Raw genomic sequence first — 15538 nt, forward strand, 5'->3', positions numbered from 1 at the left:
GAGAGGCTGCTGATTGGGGGCGAGCCTGCAGAGCCCCGCCCCCAGGATAAGGCAGTTGCTGATTGGAGGAGAGGCTGCAGAGCTCCGCCCCCAGGATAGGGAAGTTGCTGATTGGAGGAGAGGCTGCAGGGAGCCCCGCCCCCAGGATAGGAGAGGCTGCTGATTGGAGGAGAGGCTGCTGATTGGAGGAGAGGCTGCTGATTGGAGGAGAGGCTGCTGATTGGAGGAGAGGCTGCTGATTGGAGGAGAGGCTGCTGATTGGAGGAGAGGCTGCTGATTGGAGGAGAGGCTGCTGATTGGAGGAGAGGCTGCAGGACACAGGTTGACCATGGGGCCTGAGGAGCTGGCCGCCCTGAAGGCTGTCTTGTCCCGGGCCGTGGAGGACGCCGCCGCTGGCTTGTCCGCCCTGAGCCACCAGATCTGGAGTCAGCCGGAGCTGGCTTACCAGGAGAGCCGCGCTCACGACGCCCTCTGCAACTTTTTCCTGACGGCCGGCGGCTGGCAGGTGAAGCCTCACTACCACCTGGACACAGCTTTCAGGGCGGACTGGGGCCCGGAGGGAGGGCTGGCCGTGGGCGTCCTGTGCGAGTACGATGCCTTGCCCCAGATTGGGCATGCCTGTGGGCACAACCTGATCGCCGAGGTGGGTGTCGCCTCTTCTTTGGCGCTAAAGGCAGTCCTGGAGACTTTGCCTGACCTGAAAGTGAAGGTAGGCTTGCTGACTGGGGCTTCTTTTAAACTTGCCGTGTTTGGACTGGTGAAAGCTGAAAGAAGAACGGAAGGAGGTGTAAATGGGGCAGCACCTGGCAGGAAAACTTAACCTTTTGCATTGGATCTCTTTCATCAGAATTGCTGGGTGATCTTTGCTCCTTAAGAGGCCAAACTGCTTGCAGTTCATTTTTTTGGCATTCACCTGCTCATCGTTTGCTTTATTGCTGCAATTAAAGTGGCAGTCCTGCCCAAACCATAGCAATGAATTGGATGTTTGCTGACATGGTACAGACAAGAGCCTGGTGAATTGATTGTGTCCTATTCTGAGTGTTCATTGGTTGCATGTTTGCATACCATGACAGCACCTAATTTGTCAATTTATATTGTTGAACATATAGTATGTAATAAAAATAACCTTTATTGTCACAAGTAGGCTTACATTAAGACTGCAATGAAGTTAACTGTGAAAAGCCCCTAGTCACCACATTCCGGCACCTGTTCGGGTACTCTGAGAGAGAATTCAGAATGTCCAAATTACCTAACAGCTTTCAACACTTGTGGGAGGAAACCGGAGCACCCGGAGGAAACCCACGCAGACACAGGGAGAATGTGCAGACTCCACACAAACAGTAACCAAAGCCGGGAATCAAACCTTGTTCTCTGGAGCTGTGATGCAACAGGACTAACCACTGTGCTGCTCCACGGTATTAAAGCATTGTGTAAAATATTGTTGTTTTATAGACTCGTAGGTTTGAGCCATGCTCCCCATACTCACTCACCCGATGATCGAGTCTCAACGAAGCCCCTCTTCTCTCATCTCTTTCCCCCAGCCCCTGCCACTCTCCCATGTTTCCTCCATTGCTATTCACAAATTGAGTCACAAGAACTAGCTCCACCTTAGGTTCCAGTGAATTTTTCCAGATCAGTTGGTTTTCTAATTCACCTTCCTATTTCTTTTCATGCGCACTAGGTTCCAGGTGTGGACCAAGGAATAGGACATCCAAGTTAATGAATCCCTCCGAAGTGACTTTTTAAAATGTTCTCATGAAGAAAGAAAGACCCCAGATACTCGGTGCCAATATTGGATCCAGTAGAAAGAGTCAGTGAGAGAAGGATGAACATAAGAACGTCACAACATTTAAGAAGTATTTAGATGAACACTTAACACCATAGCAGACAAGGCTATGGACAAAGTTCTGGCAAGTGCTTGATAGGTGCTTGATGGCTGGTGCAGATAAAATGGGCCTAAAGAGCTCTCTTGGTGCTGTATAACTCAATGAAGTGGGAGGAGAAAATCAGTGCCTCCTACGTTGCACGTGTTCATAGTATTGGCAATGTGCAGCACTGTCCTCACCAACTCAGAGAGACAAGCAGGGGAAGGGCAGGACTGAATGCTGTCTGGCTCTGTGTGGGACTCGGTAACTGAGGAAGAGTAGCTCGCAACCCCATCTGCTATCTCTGCAACACCTATTTGGTGTTGCCACCAACATTTTGGGAACCTCTGGAACTCCATGTCACACAACTAGCAGGTTAACGTGAAATAAAAAACTTACAAAGCATTCAGAACAAAAGAAACGATCCTCGGTGGAGGTGTAAAACAGTAAGAAGTCTTACAACACCAGGTTAAAGTCCAACAGGTTTGTTTCGAATCACTGGTGCCCACGGTGCCCACTGTGCCCACCCCAGTCCAACGTCGGCATCTCCCCATCGAGGTGTAAAACAGGTGGTAGCAGTTAAGCTGCATGTTACACACCTGGCTCAATGTGTAACAGCTGGTTGGTTCATTAACTATCATCAGCTGAAATCTTGGCCTCTACTGCAATACTATGTTAATAGAGTCCCCAAAGTGCAGAAGGAGGCCATTCAGTCCATCGAGTCTGCACCCAGCCTTTGAAAGAGCATCCTACCATGACCCACTCCCCTGACCTATTCTCGTAACCCTATCTGACCTGCACATCTTTGAACACCTAAGGGACAATGTAGCATGGAAATCCACTTAACATACACATCTTTGGACTGTGGAAACCCAGGGAGAATGTGCAAACTCAACACAGACACACGCCAAGGCTAGAATCAAACCCGTGTCCGTGGTGCAGTGCAGCAGCTGTGCTAACCACTATGCCACCATACTGTTCTTAACATGTGCGGAGATTTCCAGTTACGTGTTTTGGAATCCAGCAAATTTAGTCCTCAATCCTGTGGGTTTGGGTGATAAATTAAAATGTTAATTTCAAATCCAAACCCAATCTGCCCACCTCCGGTTTTAACAGCAATTCGATAAAGGCGTGTATAGCTAATTGTCACTTGGTAATGTGAAGCTTGAATATTGGTGAAAGAGGAATGTGCTACCAAAGGTTACTAGAGACAGGTTGTCTGTGAGGGCTAACAGACGAAAGGTTAAATGTGTTAGGTTGATGCATTTTTAATGAGAGGTTTTGTACGTTTTGAGTTGACCAGACCCCAACAGTGGCTAGGATACTGGACAGAAACCCCAATATTATATTTTAATTTTGTAAGACTGAGAGGAAAGGATACCTCGCTCCAGGAGTGATTTCAAGAACAAATAGGGATATGGTATATTAAACAAACTTTATTGCTAACACAGTATTAAAATATCTTTAACACCACACCAGAAAATAGCTTACAATTATCCCTTAAAACAATGCTAATCAATACATTGATTGCAGTAACTCTTAACTGCTATCTCTATTCCCACTCGAACAACAAAAAAACCCATCTCGGCTCTCCGTTCACAGTTAAGATACAATTAACGCTCAGGAATACCTGCTTCACAGAGATGTCTGGATACTCTGAGAGAAAAAGATTTTTCGACGCTTCTTTAAATAAAAGACCTGCATCCTGTCAGAACCGTGCAGAAACTCTGGCTGTATTTCTTCAAAAGCTGTTCCAGCTTGTTTCTGCTCGCCTTCTAAACACAGTCTTCTGAATTTCTTGGAAAGAACTGCCAATCTAGCTGCAGACATATCTTAAATGAACTCAGATGCTTGACTTCTGCTCACATCTTCAGCCAACACTTAACTAGCACTGCTTTCTTGCAAAATGTCTGATACCGTGGCTCCTCCAAGCTGGAATCCAATTGTCTTACCAAACTGAAATCTAATTATATCCATAGCGGACGCCCTTAATCCAAAGAACAATCCATTAGCTCAAGCTATTTATGATGCTTTAACTGCACCCCTGGCTCCCAAAATCTTTCAACCCAGGATTCTTTAAAACTCTGGCTTCTAACCCTTACTGTGCCAAATACCTATAATATAATACATCTGAAATTCCTATATTCATCACAGTTGCAAGTAAATAAGTTGGATCTAATTGTATTGTGTTGTGTTGTGTTTGTATTGTGAGATAAGTGGGGAAATTGGTTTTCAGCTGTGGAATTTCAAAAGGCAGTTCTGAGGTGGATTTCCTGGGTGAGCAATAGAAAATAGATCACATTTTATTGATCTGAAAGTCAGGGCATAATAAAAAAGCATGACATTTTTTGATATTTAAGTTGAGTTTAAAGAGATGTTTGAGAACAATGGAACTGAGATGAAAGGGGAAAAATAGGCTTCCAACACTTGAAGGAATGCAACTCTATTTTATTGAACTCTTAACTATTATACATACTTTAACTGTGGGTTGACACTGTGCTGAGTTGACTGGAGACCTGAGGCTAACCTGACCAGACTATCTTGCTACCACATGGTGGATGTTCTAGTTGTTGCTCATGGGCTCTGACTGTCTCAGAGGCTGCATCCCAAGAGAGCGGGAAAGCTGGTGCCCTCTGGCTTTATAGTGGTCATGGCCTGTCTGGTGATTGGCTGCTGTGTTCTGTGTGTTCATTGGTCATCCTGTGTGTCAATCAATGCCTGTCTGTGCACCATCATATACTTGTGTGTATATTATGACAGGATGGTCAACTGGGTTGTGTGGCTGTGGGGAAAAGTCCTGAAGACAAGCCCCTTTGTGCTAAGAAGCTGTGAAAGTTTTGAATTGGAGGCAGCTACCCCGTGTTAAACCGGAAGCCTTTGTTTTCGAAAAATGGTTAGTTTCTGAACCTCTTATTTTGAAGTGTACACCAGTGTGAATGTGTTTCAGAAGTCATGAGCTGTATCTTTAATAAAGTGACAATAATTCCTTGACGTGAGTAATATGACTGGATTTTTATGATGAAAATCTGTAAGGGGTTTGTTGCCAAGAAGGTTGTTTATTTGTGTACTTTTGACCAAGCTGGGTTTTAGGGTGTATTTTGTATGACTGTTAGAACTGTGTAACTTTAATCTTGAAGTTTTTTTTGTTCCTCTTAAGAAGCCTCAATTTTCAAAATTCTAAAGATGTTGCTGAAGTCCCATACTTTTGGGATCAGTAGCTCTTCCTCCTAGAATTTACAATAAAAACAGTTTAGTATCAGTGAAATAGACCTCGCTCTGCAGTCTGGCTTGCTCAGCAATAATATCTGGTGTGATTGTAACACTTGGAAAATTACTATTGGGTGCAGTTTCAGTTGTTTACTGCAGTTGCACTGTAACCTAAATGTGCACGTCCTCCTAATGTAACAAATGTATTGCAGAAATATATCATAACGGTTACATTTATAATGTTTTAACTGCTTTTGAAGACTTCCGGTGGCGACCACGGAGTGAGCGGTCGCATACTATGTGGCTCCAGCTCGTGTTTCTTTTTGGTCTTGTCCCGCTCGAAGGGCGAAGCATTTGTGTGCAACAGGTGCAGGAGTGTGGCTGGTGGATGGATCCACAGACCAGGAGTTGGGCATGAAGGAAAGAGCTGCTGGAACAGAAGAGTCTTCGTGGTGTAAATAGATTCGGGATCACTAATCCAAAACAGAACTGTCTGTCCCTTTGTAACAGAATGCAGTGGATTCTAGTCACTTACCCACCCAAATAAAAGAGGATATCAATTTATTGACTGATTAAAAAAAGACTTGGGAGAAAAATGGGAAGGCACTGAAAGAAAAAGAAAAACCTCGGGAGCACATTCATTTTAATAGTCTGAACCCCACCCACCAAGGATAGAGGAAGGCTATTTCACCGTGGCAAACTTATGAAGTGAGGCCCAGTTATGGACCCCCAGATAGCCAAAGCGAAAAGGTAGTGTCCCCAATTGGGCTCGCCTCCCGGGGGGTAACTGGGAAAGATCAATTTTGTCTAAGTTCACTTTATACCCGAGAAGGGTCTGAAGGTGTTAAGCAACTTCATTAGGTTGGAGGTGGCTAGGTCTGTAATATAAAGACGTAGGTCACCCGCCTAGAGCGACACCCAATGCTCCACCCCATCCTGACCAATACCTTTCCACTGACTCGAGGACCTCAGCGCTATAGAGCAGCTCTTTTCTTCAGAGCAAACAGGATTTGATAAAGTGGACAGCCAGCTCTGTCTACTGCCCCTATTCAAGGGAAAATAGTCAAGAATTCAGTCCGTTTGTACTAACACTGCAGAAGGGGCATTATATAACTGGCGAATCCAGGATGCAAATTTATGACCAAATGCAAAATACTGGTTTAGCACACTGGGCTAAATCGCTGGCTTTTAAAGCAGACCAAGGCAGGCCAGCAGCAAGTTTCAATTCCCGTACCAGCCTCCCCAAACGGGTGCTGGAATGTGGCGACTCGGGGCATTTCACAGTAACTTCATTTGAAGTCTACTTGTGACAATAAGCGATTTTCAAGAGATTCTAAAAATCTCTAATAAATACCCTCACTCCACTCTATCAAATGACTTTTCAGCATTTAGATAAACTATTATTAACGGTAGCACAGTGGGTAGCACTGTTGCTTCACAGTGCCAGGGTCCCAGATTCAATTCCCGGCTTAGGTCACTGTCTGTGCAGAGTCTGCATGTTCTCCCTGTGTCTGTGTCGGTTTCATCCAGGTGCTCCAGTTTTCTCCCTCTGTATCCGGACAGGCGCTGAGTGTGGTGACTAGGGGCTTTTCTCAGTAACTTAATTGCAGTGTTAATGAAAGCCTACTTGTGACAATAAAGATTATTATTATTACCTTCGGCTCTGATACTGGAGAGGGGCAAGGATAACATTTAACAGGCGACATACATTGGTCCTTCATGAAGCCTGTTTGATCCTCCAAAATTATATTTGAGAGGCAAGGCCCCAACTGCAGCACCAACACCTTAGCGAGTAGCTTGATGTTCGCATTCAAGAGCGATATAGGGCGGTACAAACCACACTGTCAGGTCTTTGTCTTTCTGAAGAAACAGGGATTTGGAGGCTTGAGTGAGGGTCGGAGGCAGCACCCCCGGGATAGTGAAACATGTCCAATAACGATGATGTGGAGATGCAACAAACCACTCCAAACTAACCTGTTCGACTTTAACCTGGTGTTGTAAGACTCCTTACTACGTTCTTTAACAATGGCACAAGCTGTTCCGAGAACTTCTTGTAAAATTCAATCGGAAAGCCATTGGGACCAGGGCCCTTGTCAGACTGCATTAACCCAGTACATTTTAAACTATTGTCTGGGCACAGCTTTCTTCGAGGCATACATCGGATCTATGATTGAGCATCGTGGACCCCACCAGCGGCCGCCCCCAGCCAACCCCAGGCCTGCGCCGTGCGGCAGCCAACCAACCCTGGGAGACCCAAGTGCTGCTTCTTGGACAGACAAACCACCCCCGGCAGCGCTGCCTGGCGCGGAGTGTGCTCTGCAAGGCCTGCGGGAAGAAAGGACATTTCGCTGCTGTGTGCCAGGCCCGCTCCATCGGCGTGCTCCCACAGAGTGGTGGGCATTGGACTTGGTTGTGGGCAAGGAGAGCCGACATTCTCCAAAGCAGATGTCGACATCAAGGAACTGAGTGAGCCCCTGCTGAGTTGTGGTGTCCCTATGGCAGGCGTGGCACCACTCCACAACACCCCTCCACCTCTCTACCTCAGCACCCCACCACCCCCACATTGCCCCATCACTACTTTATCTCAGCACCCCACTGCCCCTCCACCACTCCACCTGCGATCCAACCATGTCTTGTGTCTTGCAGGGCACCTGGCGACGCGGCGGACTCTTCTGAAGGTTTATGAAGTCCAGCCCCTCATATAGGGGTGCATGCATTCCGTTGATCACTTTCCTGGACCTGGGGCATCCCGCGATGGATGCATTGAGCCATCTTTGGCATATAGGGTCTCCGTGATGGCACGGATGTAACTGTGTACCGAGATCTGAGAGATCCCAGACAGGTCCCCACTCGGCTCCTGGAAGGACCCATGGTGAAAATGTTCAGGACTACCGTCGCCTTGATGGCCATTGGGAGCGATTTGCTCCCCCATATCCCCGTGGTTCCAGGTGTGCCATGATCCGGCAGATATCAATGAAGGACACTACTTAAGTCTGTTAGCGTGGTGCGTACCCCATGCCCAACCAGGTCCAACGGGCTACACTGCAGCACCTGCCCCCACATGAGGAATCGCAAAGGTAAAAAGACCCTGATAGGAGTTATGTACAGGCCCTCTAACAGTAGTTAGGATGTGGGGCAGAATATAAATCAGGAGATAGTTAAGGCATGTAAAAAAGGCAATATCACAATAATCATGGGGGACTTCAATATGCAGGTGGACTGGGAAATTTGGTTTGGTAGTGGATCCCAAGAAAAGGAATATGTGGAATGTCTAAGATATGGTTTTTTTGGAGCTTGTGACTGAGCTTATGAGGGAACAGGCAATTCTGGATTTGGTGATGTGCAATGAGGCAGACTTGATTAGGGAACTTTAAGGTGAAGGTGCCCTTAGGGAGCAGTGACCACAATGTGATAGAATTTACCCTGCAGTTTGAGAGGGAGAAGCTGCAATCAGATTTAACGGTATTACAATTAAATAAGGGTAACTACAAAGAAATGAGGGACAAGCTGGCCAGAGTTGATTGGAAAAGGAGCCTAGCAGGGAAGACAATGGGACAGCAACGGCAGGAGTTTTTGGGGGTTATTTGGGAGGCACAATAGAAATTCATCCCAAGGAGGAGGAAACATGCTAAGGGGAGGACAAGGCATCCATGGCTGACGAGGGAAGTCAAGGACAGCATAAAAGCAAAAGAAAGCGTACAAAGTGGCGAGGAGTAGTGGGAAGTCAGAGAATTGGGAACCCTTTAAAAGCGAGCAGAGGATAACTAACAAAGGAATAAGGGGGCGAAGATGAATTATGAGTGCAAGATAGCTAGTAATATCAGTAGGAAGAGTTTTTCCAATTTATAAAAGGTAAGAGAGAGGCAAAAATAGACATTGGACCACCGGAAAATGAGGCCGGAGAAGTAATAATAAGAAACAAAGAAATGGCAGAGGAACTGAATAGTTACTTTACATCAGTCTTCACGGTGGAAGACACCAGTGGGATGCCAGAGTCCAGGAGAATAAAGGGGAAGAGGTGAGTGCAGTGACCATTACTAAGGAGAAGGTTCTGGGGAAACTGAAAGGTCTGAAGGTGGATAAATTACCTGGACCGGATGGACTAGACCCCAGGGATGGTGGAAGCATTGGTGGTGATCTTTCAGGAATCACTGGAGGCAGGAAGGGTCCCAGAAGACTGGAAAGTGGCTAATGTAACACCGCTGTTTAAGAAAGGAGGGAGGCAGAAGACTGGAATTATAGGCTGGTTAGCCTGACTTCAGTCATTGATAAGATTTTAGAATCCATTATTAAAGATGAAATCACGGAATACTTGGAAGTGCATGATAAAGTAGGACTGAGTCAGCACGGCTTCGTCAAGGGGAAGTCATGTCTGCCAAATCTGTTAGAGTTCTTTGAGGAAGTAACAAGGAAGTTAGACAAAGGAGAACCAGTGGACGTGATTTATTTAGATTTCCAGAAGGCCTTTGACAAGGTGCCGCATAGGAGACTGTTAAATAAGTTAAGAGCCCATTGTGTTAAGGGCAAGATCCTGGCATGGATTGAGGATTGGCTGACTGGCAGAAGGCAGAGAGTGGGGATAAAGTGGTCTTTTTCAGAATGGCGGCCGGTGACTAGAGGTGTGCCTCAGGAGTCGGTGCTGGGACCACAGCTTTTCACAATATACATAAATGACCTGGAAGAAGGAACTGAAGGCACTGTTGCTAAGTTTGCAGATGATACAAAGATCTATAGAGGGACAGATAGTATTGAAGAAGCAGGCGGGCTCCAGAAGAACTTGGACAGGCTAGGAGATTGGGCAAAGACGTGGCAGATGGAATACAATGTGGAAAAGTGTGAGGTTATGCACTTTGGAAGGAGAAATGGAGGCATAAGCTATTTTCTAAATGGGCAGATGCTTAGAAAATCAGAAACACAAAGGGACTTGGGAGTTCTTGTTCATGATTCTCTTAAGGTTAACGTGCAGGTTCAGTCGGCAGTTAGGAAGGCAAATGCGATGTTAGCATTCATATCGAGAGGGCTAGAATACAAGATCAGGGATGTACTTCTGAGGCTGTATAAGGCTCTGGTCAGACCCCATTTGGTGTATTGTGAGCAGTTTTAGGCCCTGTATCTAAGGAAGGATGTGCTGGCTGTGGAAAGGGTCCAGAGGAAGTTCACAAGAATCATCCCTGGAATTAAGAGCTTGTCGTATGATGAAAGGTTGAGGACTCTGGGTCTGTACTCGTTGGAGTTTAGAAGGATGAGGGGGGATCTTATTGAAACTTACAGGATACTGCGAGGCCTGGATAGAGTGAACGCGGAGAGGATGTTTCCACTTGTAGGAAAAACTAGAAGCAGAGGACACAATCTCAGACTAAAGGAACAGTCCTTTAAAACAGAGATGAGGAGGAATTTCTTCAGCCAGAGGGTGGTGAATCTGTGGAACTCTTTGCCGCAGAAGGCTGTGGAGGGCAATTCCGTTTTGCACCTGGCGCCAGTCTTGATTTTTGGCTGACACACGATTGTCTGCCCGATCGTGCTTCGTGGTTCTGCCATCACTGGACTGAGAATCCCATGTTCACCCACCGGAGGAGAATTGCACCCATTTTACGATCCCCATAAGAGCACAAACCAAGATGCAATTCTGTATTCCTTGCCATGCAAATTTATGCATGGCATGGAATATGAACGATTCAAGAGGGCGGCCTGATAGCGAAGTCCCGCCTCTGAAGCCCCCCGCACCACAAAGCAGCCCCCACACCCAGATTGCCTGGGTGCCCCCCCTTCCCCCAGGTACAGGGATGACCCTTCCCAGGGACCCCAGTAATCGGAAAAGCCAAGTCCTGACCCATCTCCTAATGCAAATTTAAAAACCCAACCCTTTTATTATAAATCCACTTCACCATGGCCACTTATAACAAATGCATGCATTTAGCACCTTTACCCCTGCCATCTCTCAGCTTCCCCTGACAAATTGTCTCTATTAATACTTCTCCAGCTTAATTAAATAATGTACACACACACACACTGCTTTCTTTCACCAGATAACACAATATTCCCCAAAATACGTCAGAAATACCATTGAATCTCACATTCAATGCAGCACATTGAAAGGTTACTCTTCATCCATATTCCTTGTTACTTCCTCAAAGTGCTGCAATAAATTGGTTAAACATAAGTTTCGTTTTACAAAACCACATTGACTCTACCTGATTGCTTTGAGATTTTTTAAGTGTCCTGATATACCTTCTGGATAATAGATTCCTGCATTTTCCTGATAACAGATGTGAAACTAACTAGCTTGAAGTTTACTACTTTTTGTCTCCCTTTTTTAAATGGAGGAGTCACATTCTCTATTGTCCAATCTGATGGGAACTTTCCAGAATCTAGGAAATTTTAGAAAAGTAATAACAATACCAGAGTCTTTAGGTTTAGATGTGTCTCGGCATTTTAATTGAAGGCACTCTTTTTCCACCCTCATTGTTGTAAATGTGTTTTCAAAGTGGTTTCCTTTTGAAAGGACAACTGGAAATTGGTTGTGTCTTGAGATAGTAAACTCACCATCAATGTCATGTCATGATCAGATTGTGTCCTTTGAAATGGATGAGGTAAAATGTTTTTTGCATGTTCCCATGGGAGTGTCCCTTTAAGAAAGGTTTGGTCTTACCACATGACGTGTAGCACGGCCTCTGATGTTATTAGTGGGTGGAGCTGGGTTGTGGCTGTCAGGTGAGAGAGGTTTAGGTTTTTGGGTTTCAGTTTTGACTTGTTGCTTTGGACTGCAGAAGAGTAGCAGTGTTTCCTTGTTTTCATTTTAAAAACTGTTCCAGGGAACTGAAAGCACATTGGGTGTGGCAAACTGCCGTGGTAACTTTGAGTTGCTTTCCGGAAGTAGTTTTGAATCTCATGGTTGGAACTGGATCTGAATCTTGGGGAAAGGACCAGTCCCATTCAAGTGAGATTACAGTGTGCTGGACCACGCCTTTTGAAAGGAGGTTTTGGTTTAGTGGAGTCTGTATTGAATTGGAACAGCCAGTAAGGGAGATTCATTAAGAGCTATATTCATAGATTACTGTAGCTGTTGTGTTTTCTTTGTTTGTAATTGATAACACATTCTTGCTGTGTTTTATATATGTTAACTACAGTCTTGTAATAAACTTTGTTTTAATAAACGTCTGTTGAATCACACCAAAAGTGAAGGCTCTTGGGCTCATCCTAGCCAAATTCAACATAAAAGTTATAGGTCAGATGAGCTTCATAATACACTTTGGAGTTTCTAACCCCTGGCCCATAAAATGTGATGTATCATATTATCAACCAATGTAGAACAAAATAAAAGCAAATTACCGTTGATACTGTAATCTGAAACAAAAACAGAAAATGCTGGACAATCTCAGCAGGTCTGACAGCATCTATGAAGAGAGAGAAGGGAGCTAACTTTTCGGTCTGGGTGACTCTTTGTCAAAGCCTTTGTCAATGTCGATCAATGTAATTTTACAGGTAATTTATATGGTAAGCAAACTTGCCATGTGTATTTTTTATTTTTCTAATTTATATTTGGAAAATATGTGCCATTTGCTGTTTACGTAGCTGAAGGTAATTTCGAGTAGTTATTTCTCAGCAAAGTGCAAAGGTATTCTGAACTTTATTGTTTGTTTGCCTATCTCTCATTTCCTTCACCCCATCATACTAATTTAGGTCTCAGTGATTGGAACACCAGCTGAAGAGGATGGTGGAGGAAAGATTGATCTTATTCAAGTTGGTGTATTTAATGATCTGGATATGGTACTCATGGCTCACCCTGCACAAGAAGATGCTTCTTACATGCCTAGCATGGCTTTAAATGAGTAAGTAATATTTGATTATTCCGAAAGAGACGGTATAAACTATCAGTACATTTTCCCCATTGTTTTTGCAGTATTCCTTTCATTTATAAGAAATGGAAAATATGCGTAAATGATAATTAACAGAATATGGAATGCTTTTCTGAATTTACAGTATAGGAGGCGGTGGCATAGTCACTGGACTAGAAAGCCAGAGACCCAGAGTAATGCTCTGGGGACCCAGGTTCAAATCCCGCCACTGCAGATGGTGAAATTTGAATTCAATGAAAATCTGGAATTAAAAGTCTAATGATGACTATGAAACCATTGTTGATTGTCGTAAAAACCCATCTGGTTCACGAATGTCCTTTAGGAAAGGAGATCTGCCACCCTTCCCTGATCAGGCCTACATGTGTCTCCAAATCCACAGCAATGTGGTTGACTCTTAACTGCCCAGCAAGGGCAATAAATGGTGGCACAGCCAGCGATACCCATGTCCCATGAACAATTTTTAAAAAAAAAAGTAAAGTTGGTCTCCAGGAGTTGTTATATTCAATTTTTTCTCTTCACTATATTAATTATCCTTTCCAGGATTAATTACTCTTTCCAAAGTAATTTTTACATTAAAAAAATATTTTTCCATTATACTTTTTTTTTCTAATCTGTTTTAACCCATCATTTTCTAAAATAAGAAGCATAATTTATTTATGTAGTACATTTGCAATCCTCAGGATGCCCTGAAACACATTACAGCCAATGAAATACCTCTGGATGTATCGTCGCTGTCATAATATATGTTGGAATGGAGGAAGGTTTGTGGTGGTTTTCCGCGGGTGTCTGTTTTCGGACCCTTGCTTTTCCTGATGGATATTAATAGTCTAGATCTTAGTATGCAGGGGACAATTCCAAAGTTTGCTGATGACCCAAAAATTGGAAGTATTGTAAACTGTGAAGATCTTGTCGAACTTCAAAAGTTGATGGAGTGGGCAGATAGGTGGCAGATGAAGTTCAATGCGGAAGGGTGTGAGGTGATGCATTTTGGTATGAAGAACTTGGTCAAATGGTAAAAAATAACGGGTAAAATTTTTAACGGAGTGCAGGAGCAGAGGAAACCTGGGTGCATAGATCATTGAAGGTAGTAGAGCAGGTGGAGAGAGCAGTTAAAGCATATGGCATTCTGGGCTTTATTAATAGGAGCATAGAGTACAAAAGCAAGGAGGTTATGCAGATCTTATACAACACACTTGATATATCTCAGCCGTAATATTGTGTACAATTCAGGAACACACTATAGGAGAGACTACAGAAGAGGTTTTCAAGAATAGTTCCAGAAATGAGAAATTTCCAGAGATGAGGTAGATTGGCGAGGTTGGGACTGTTCTCCTTGGAGAAAAGAAGGCTAAGAGGAAATTTGATAGAGATGTTCAAAATCATGATGAGGTTGGACAAGTAAATAGGGAGAAATTGTTCCTGCTCGTAAAAGGATCAAGAGAGGATCAAGATTTAAAGTGATTTGCAAAAGAAACAAATGTGACGTGAGCAAAAAACATTTTCACACAACAAATAGTTTGGATCTGAAATATACTGGCTGGAATCATCTGAATGTTGCGATTCACTATTCCCACACACCAGCGCAGCCCCGCCAGTGGGTTTCCCGGTGGTGTGCAGTGGCTACAATGAGAAATTCCACTGACAAGCAGCAGGAAGATAGGATCCCACTTCACTCCAGCGAACGGTGCAGGTCCGAGAAACCCGTGGCTGGGGAAGTGGCGAATCCAGCCCACTGCCTGGAAGTGTGGTGAAGGTAGATTCAATCGAGGCATTAGATTGATAGGGATATTAGGATCTACTCCGATTCTGCAAAGTCCAAAAGAGACTTGGAGTTCCTCTTTGTTTATACCGGTTATTAAATCAGGCATATGCGAGAAAACTCATACTGATAGAAGATGGAGAACGGGTTCCCTGAAAAACGACAAAACCACCAGTTTTATACTGGTGGGCACGGTGGCACAGTGGTTAGAACTGCTGCCTCACAGCACTAGGGGCCCGAGGTTGATTCTGGCCTTGGGTGACTGTGTGGAGTTTACGCATTCTCCCCTTGTCTGCGTGGGTTTCCTCTGGGTTCTCCAGTTTCCTCCACAGTCCAAAGATGTGCAACTTGGGTGGATTGGCCATGATAAATTGCCCCTCAGTGTCCAAAGATGTGCAGGTTAGGTGGAGTTGCGGGGATAGGATAGGGAGAGGGCCTAGATAGGGTGCTCTTTTGTTGCAGATTTGTTGGCTGGATGGCCTCCTTCTGCATTGTAGGAATTCTATGGCTCCTGGTATACAGATAGTGATAATTTTAATTTTCACCAATCATCAAGCTAACTCAACCCAATTAATCTACAAGACTAGATTACTGCATTACATTCTGAATGAGTACATGTGATTATACTATCCAATCAATGTTAATAGTACATTGTCTCATCACAACTAAGGCACGTATACATTGTGATTGCTTGTGGTTAGTCCCACCTACTCCTCTGTTCTGCTTGCTGTTCACATTTCTTTTAACCCCTGAAAGATGATTACTTGAATAGAATCAATGTGCAGGGGTAGAGGGAAAAGACAAGGGAACCGTACTAAGTCATGATGCTCGTTTGGAGAGCCGATACAGAC

The 15538-nt window shown here is 44.5% G+C and overlaps 1 protein-coding gene across 4 annotated transcripts in view; it reads left to right on the top strand.

Moving 5' to 3' along the window:
- Positions 1 to 274: 274 nt before the first annotated feature.
- The window catches only part of LOC119967178 (peptidase M20 domain-containing protein 2-like), a 41499-nt gene continuing 26235 nt past the window's right edge, over positions 275 to 15538 (top strand). For 2 of the 4 annotated variants that reach the window (XM_038799341.1, XM_038799343.1), the window contains exons 1-2: positions 275 to 709; positions 12753 to 12901. In XM_038799341.1, coding sequence (XP_038655269.1) covers positions 329 to 709; positions 12753 to 12901 — 530 coding nt within the window. In that variant the 5' untranslated portion in view covers positions 275 to 328. The remainder of the gene's footprint in view (positions 710 to 12752; positions 12902 to 15538) is intronic. The other 2 variants (XM_038799342.1, XM_038799340.1) reach the window with 2 other exon arrangements.

The sequence above is a fragment of the Scyliorhinus canicula genome, chromosome 6, assembly GCF_902713615.1.
Source record: "Scyliorhinus canicula chromosome 6, sScyCan1.1, whole genome shotgun sequence".
Classification (NCBI taxonomy): Eukaryota; Metazoa; Chordata; class Chondrichthyes; order Carcharhiniformes; family Scyliorhinidae; genus Scyliorhinus; species Scyliorhinus canicula.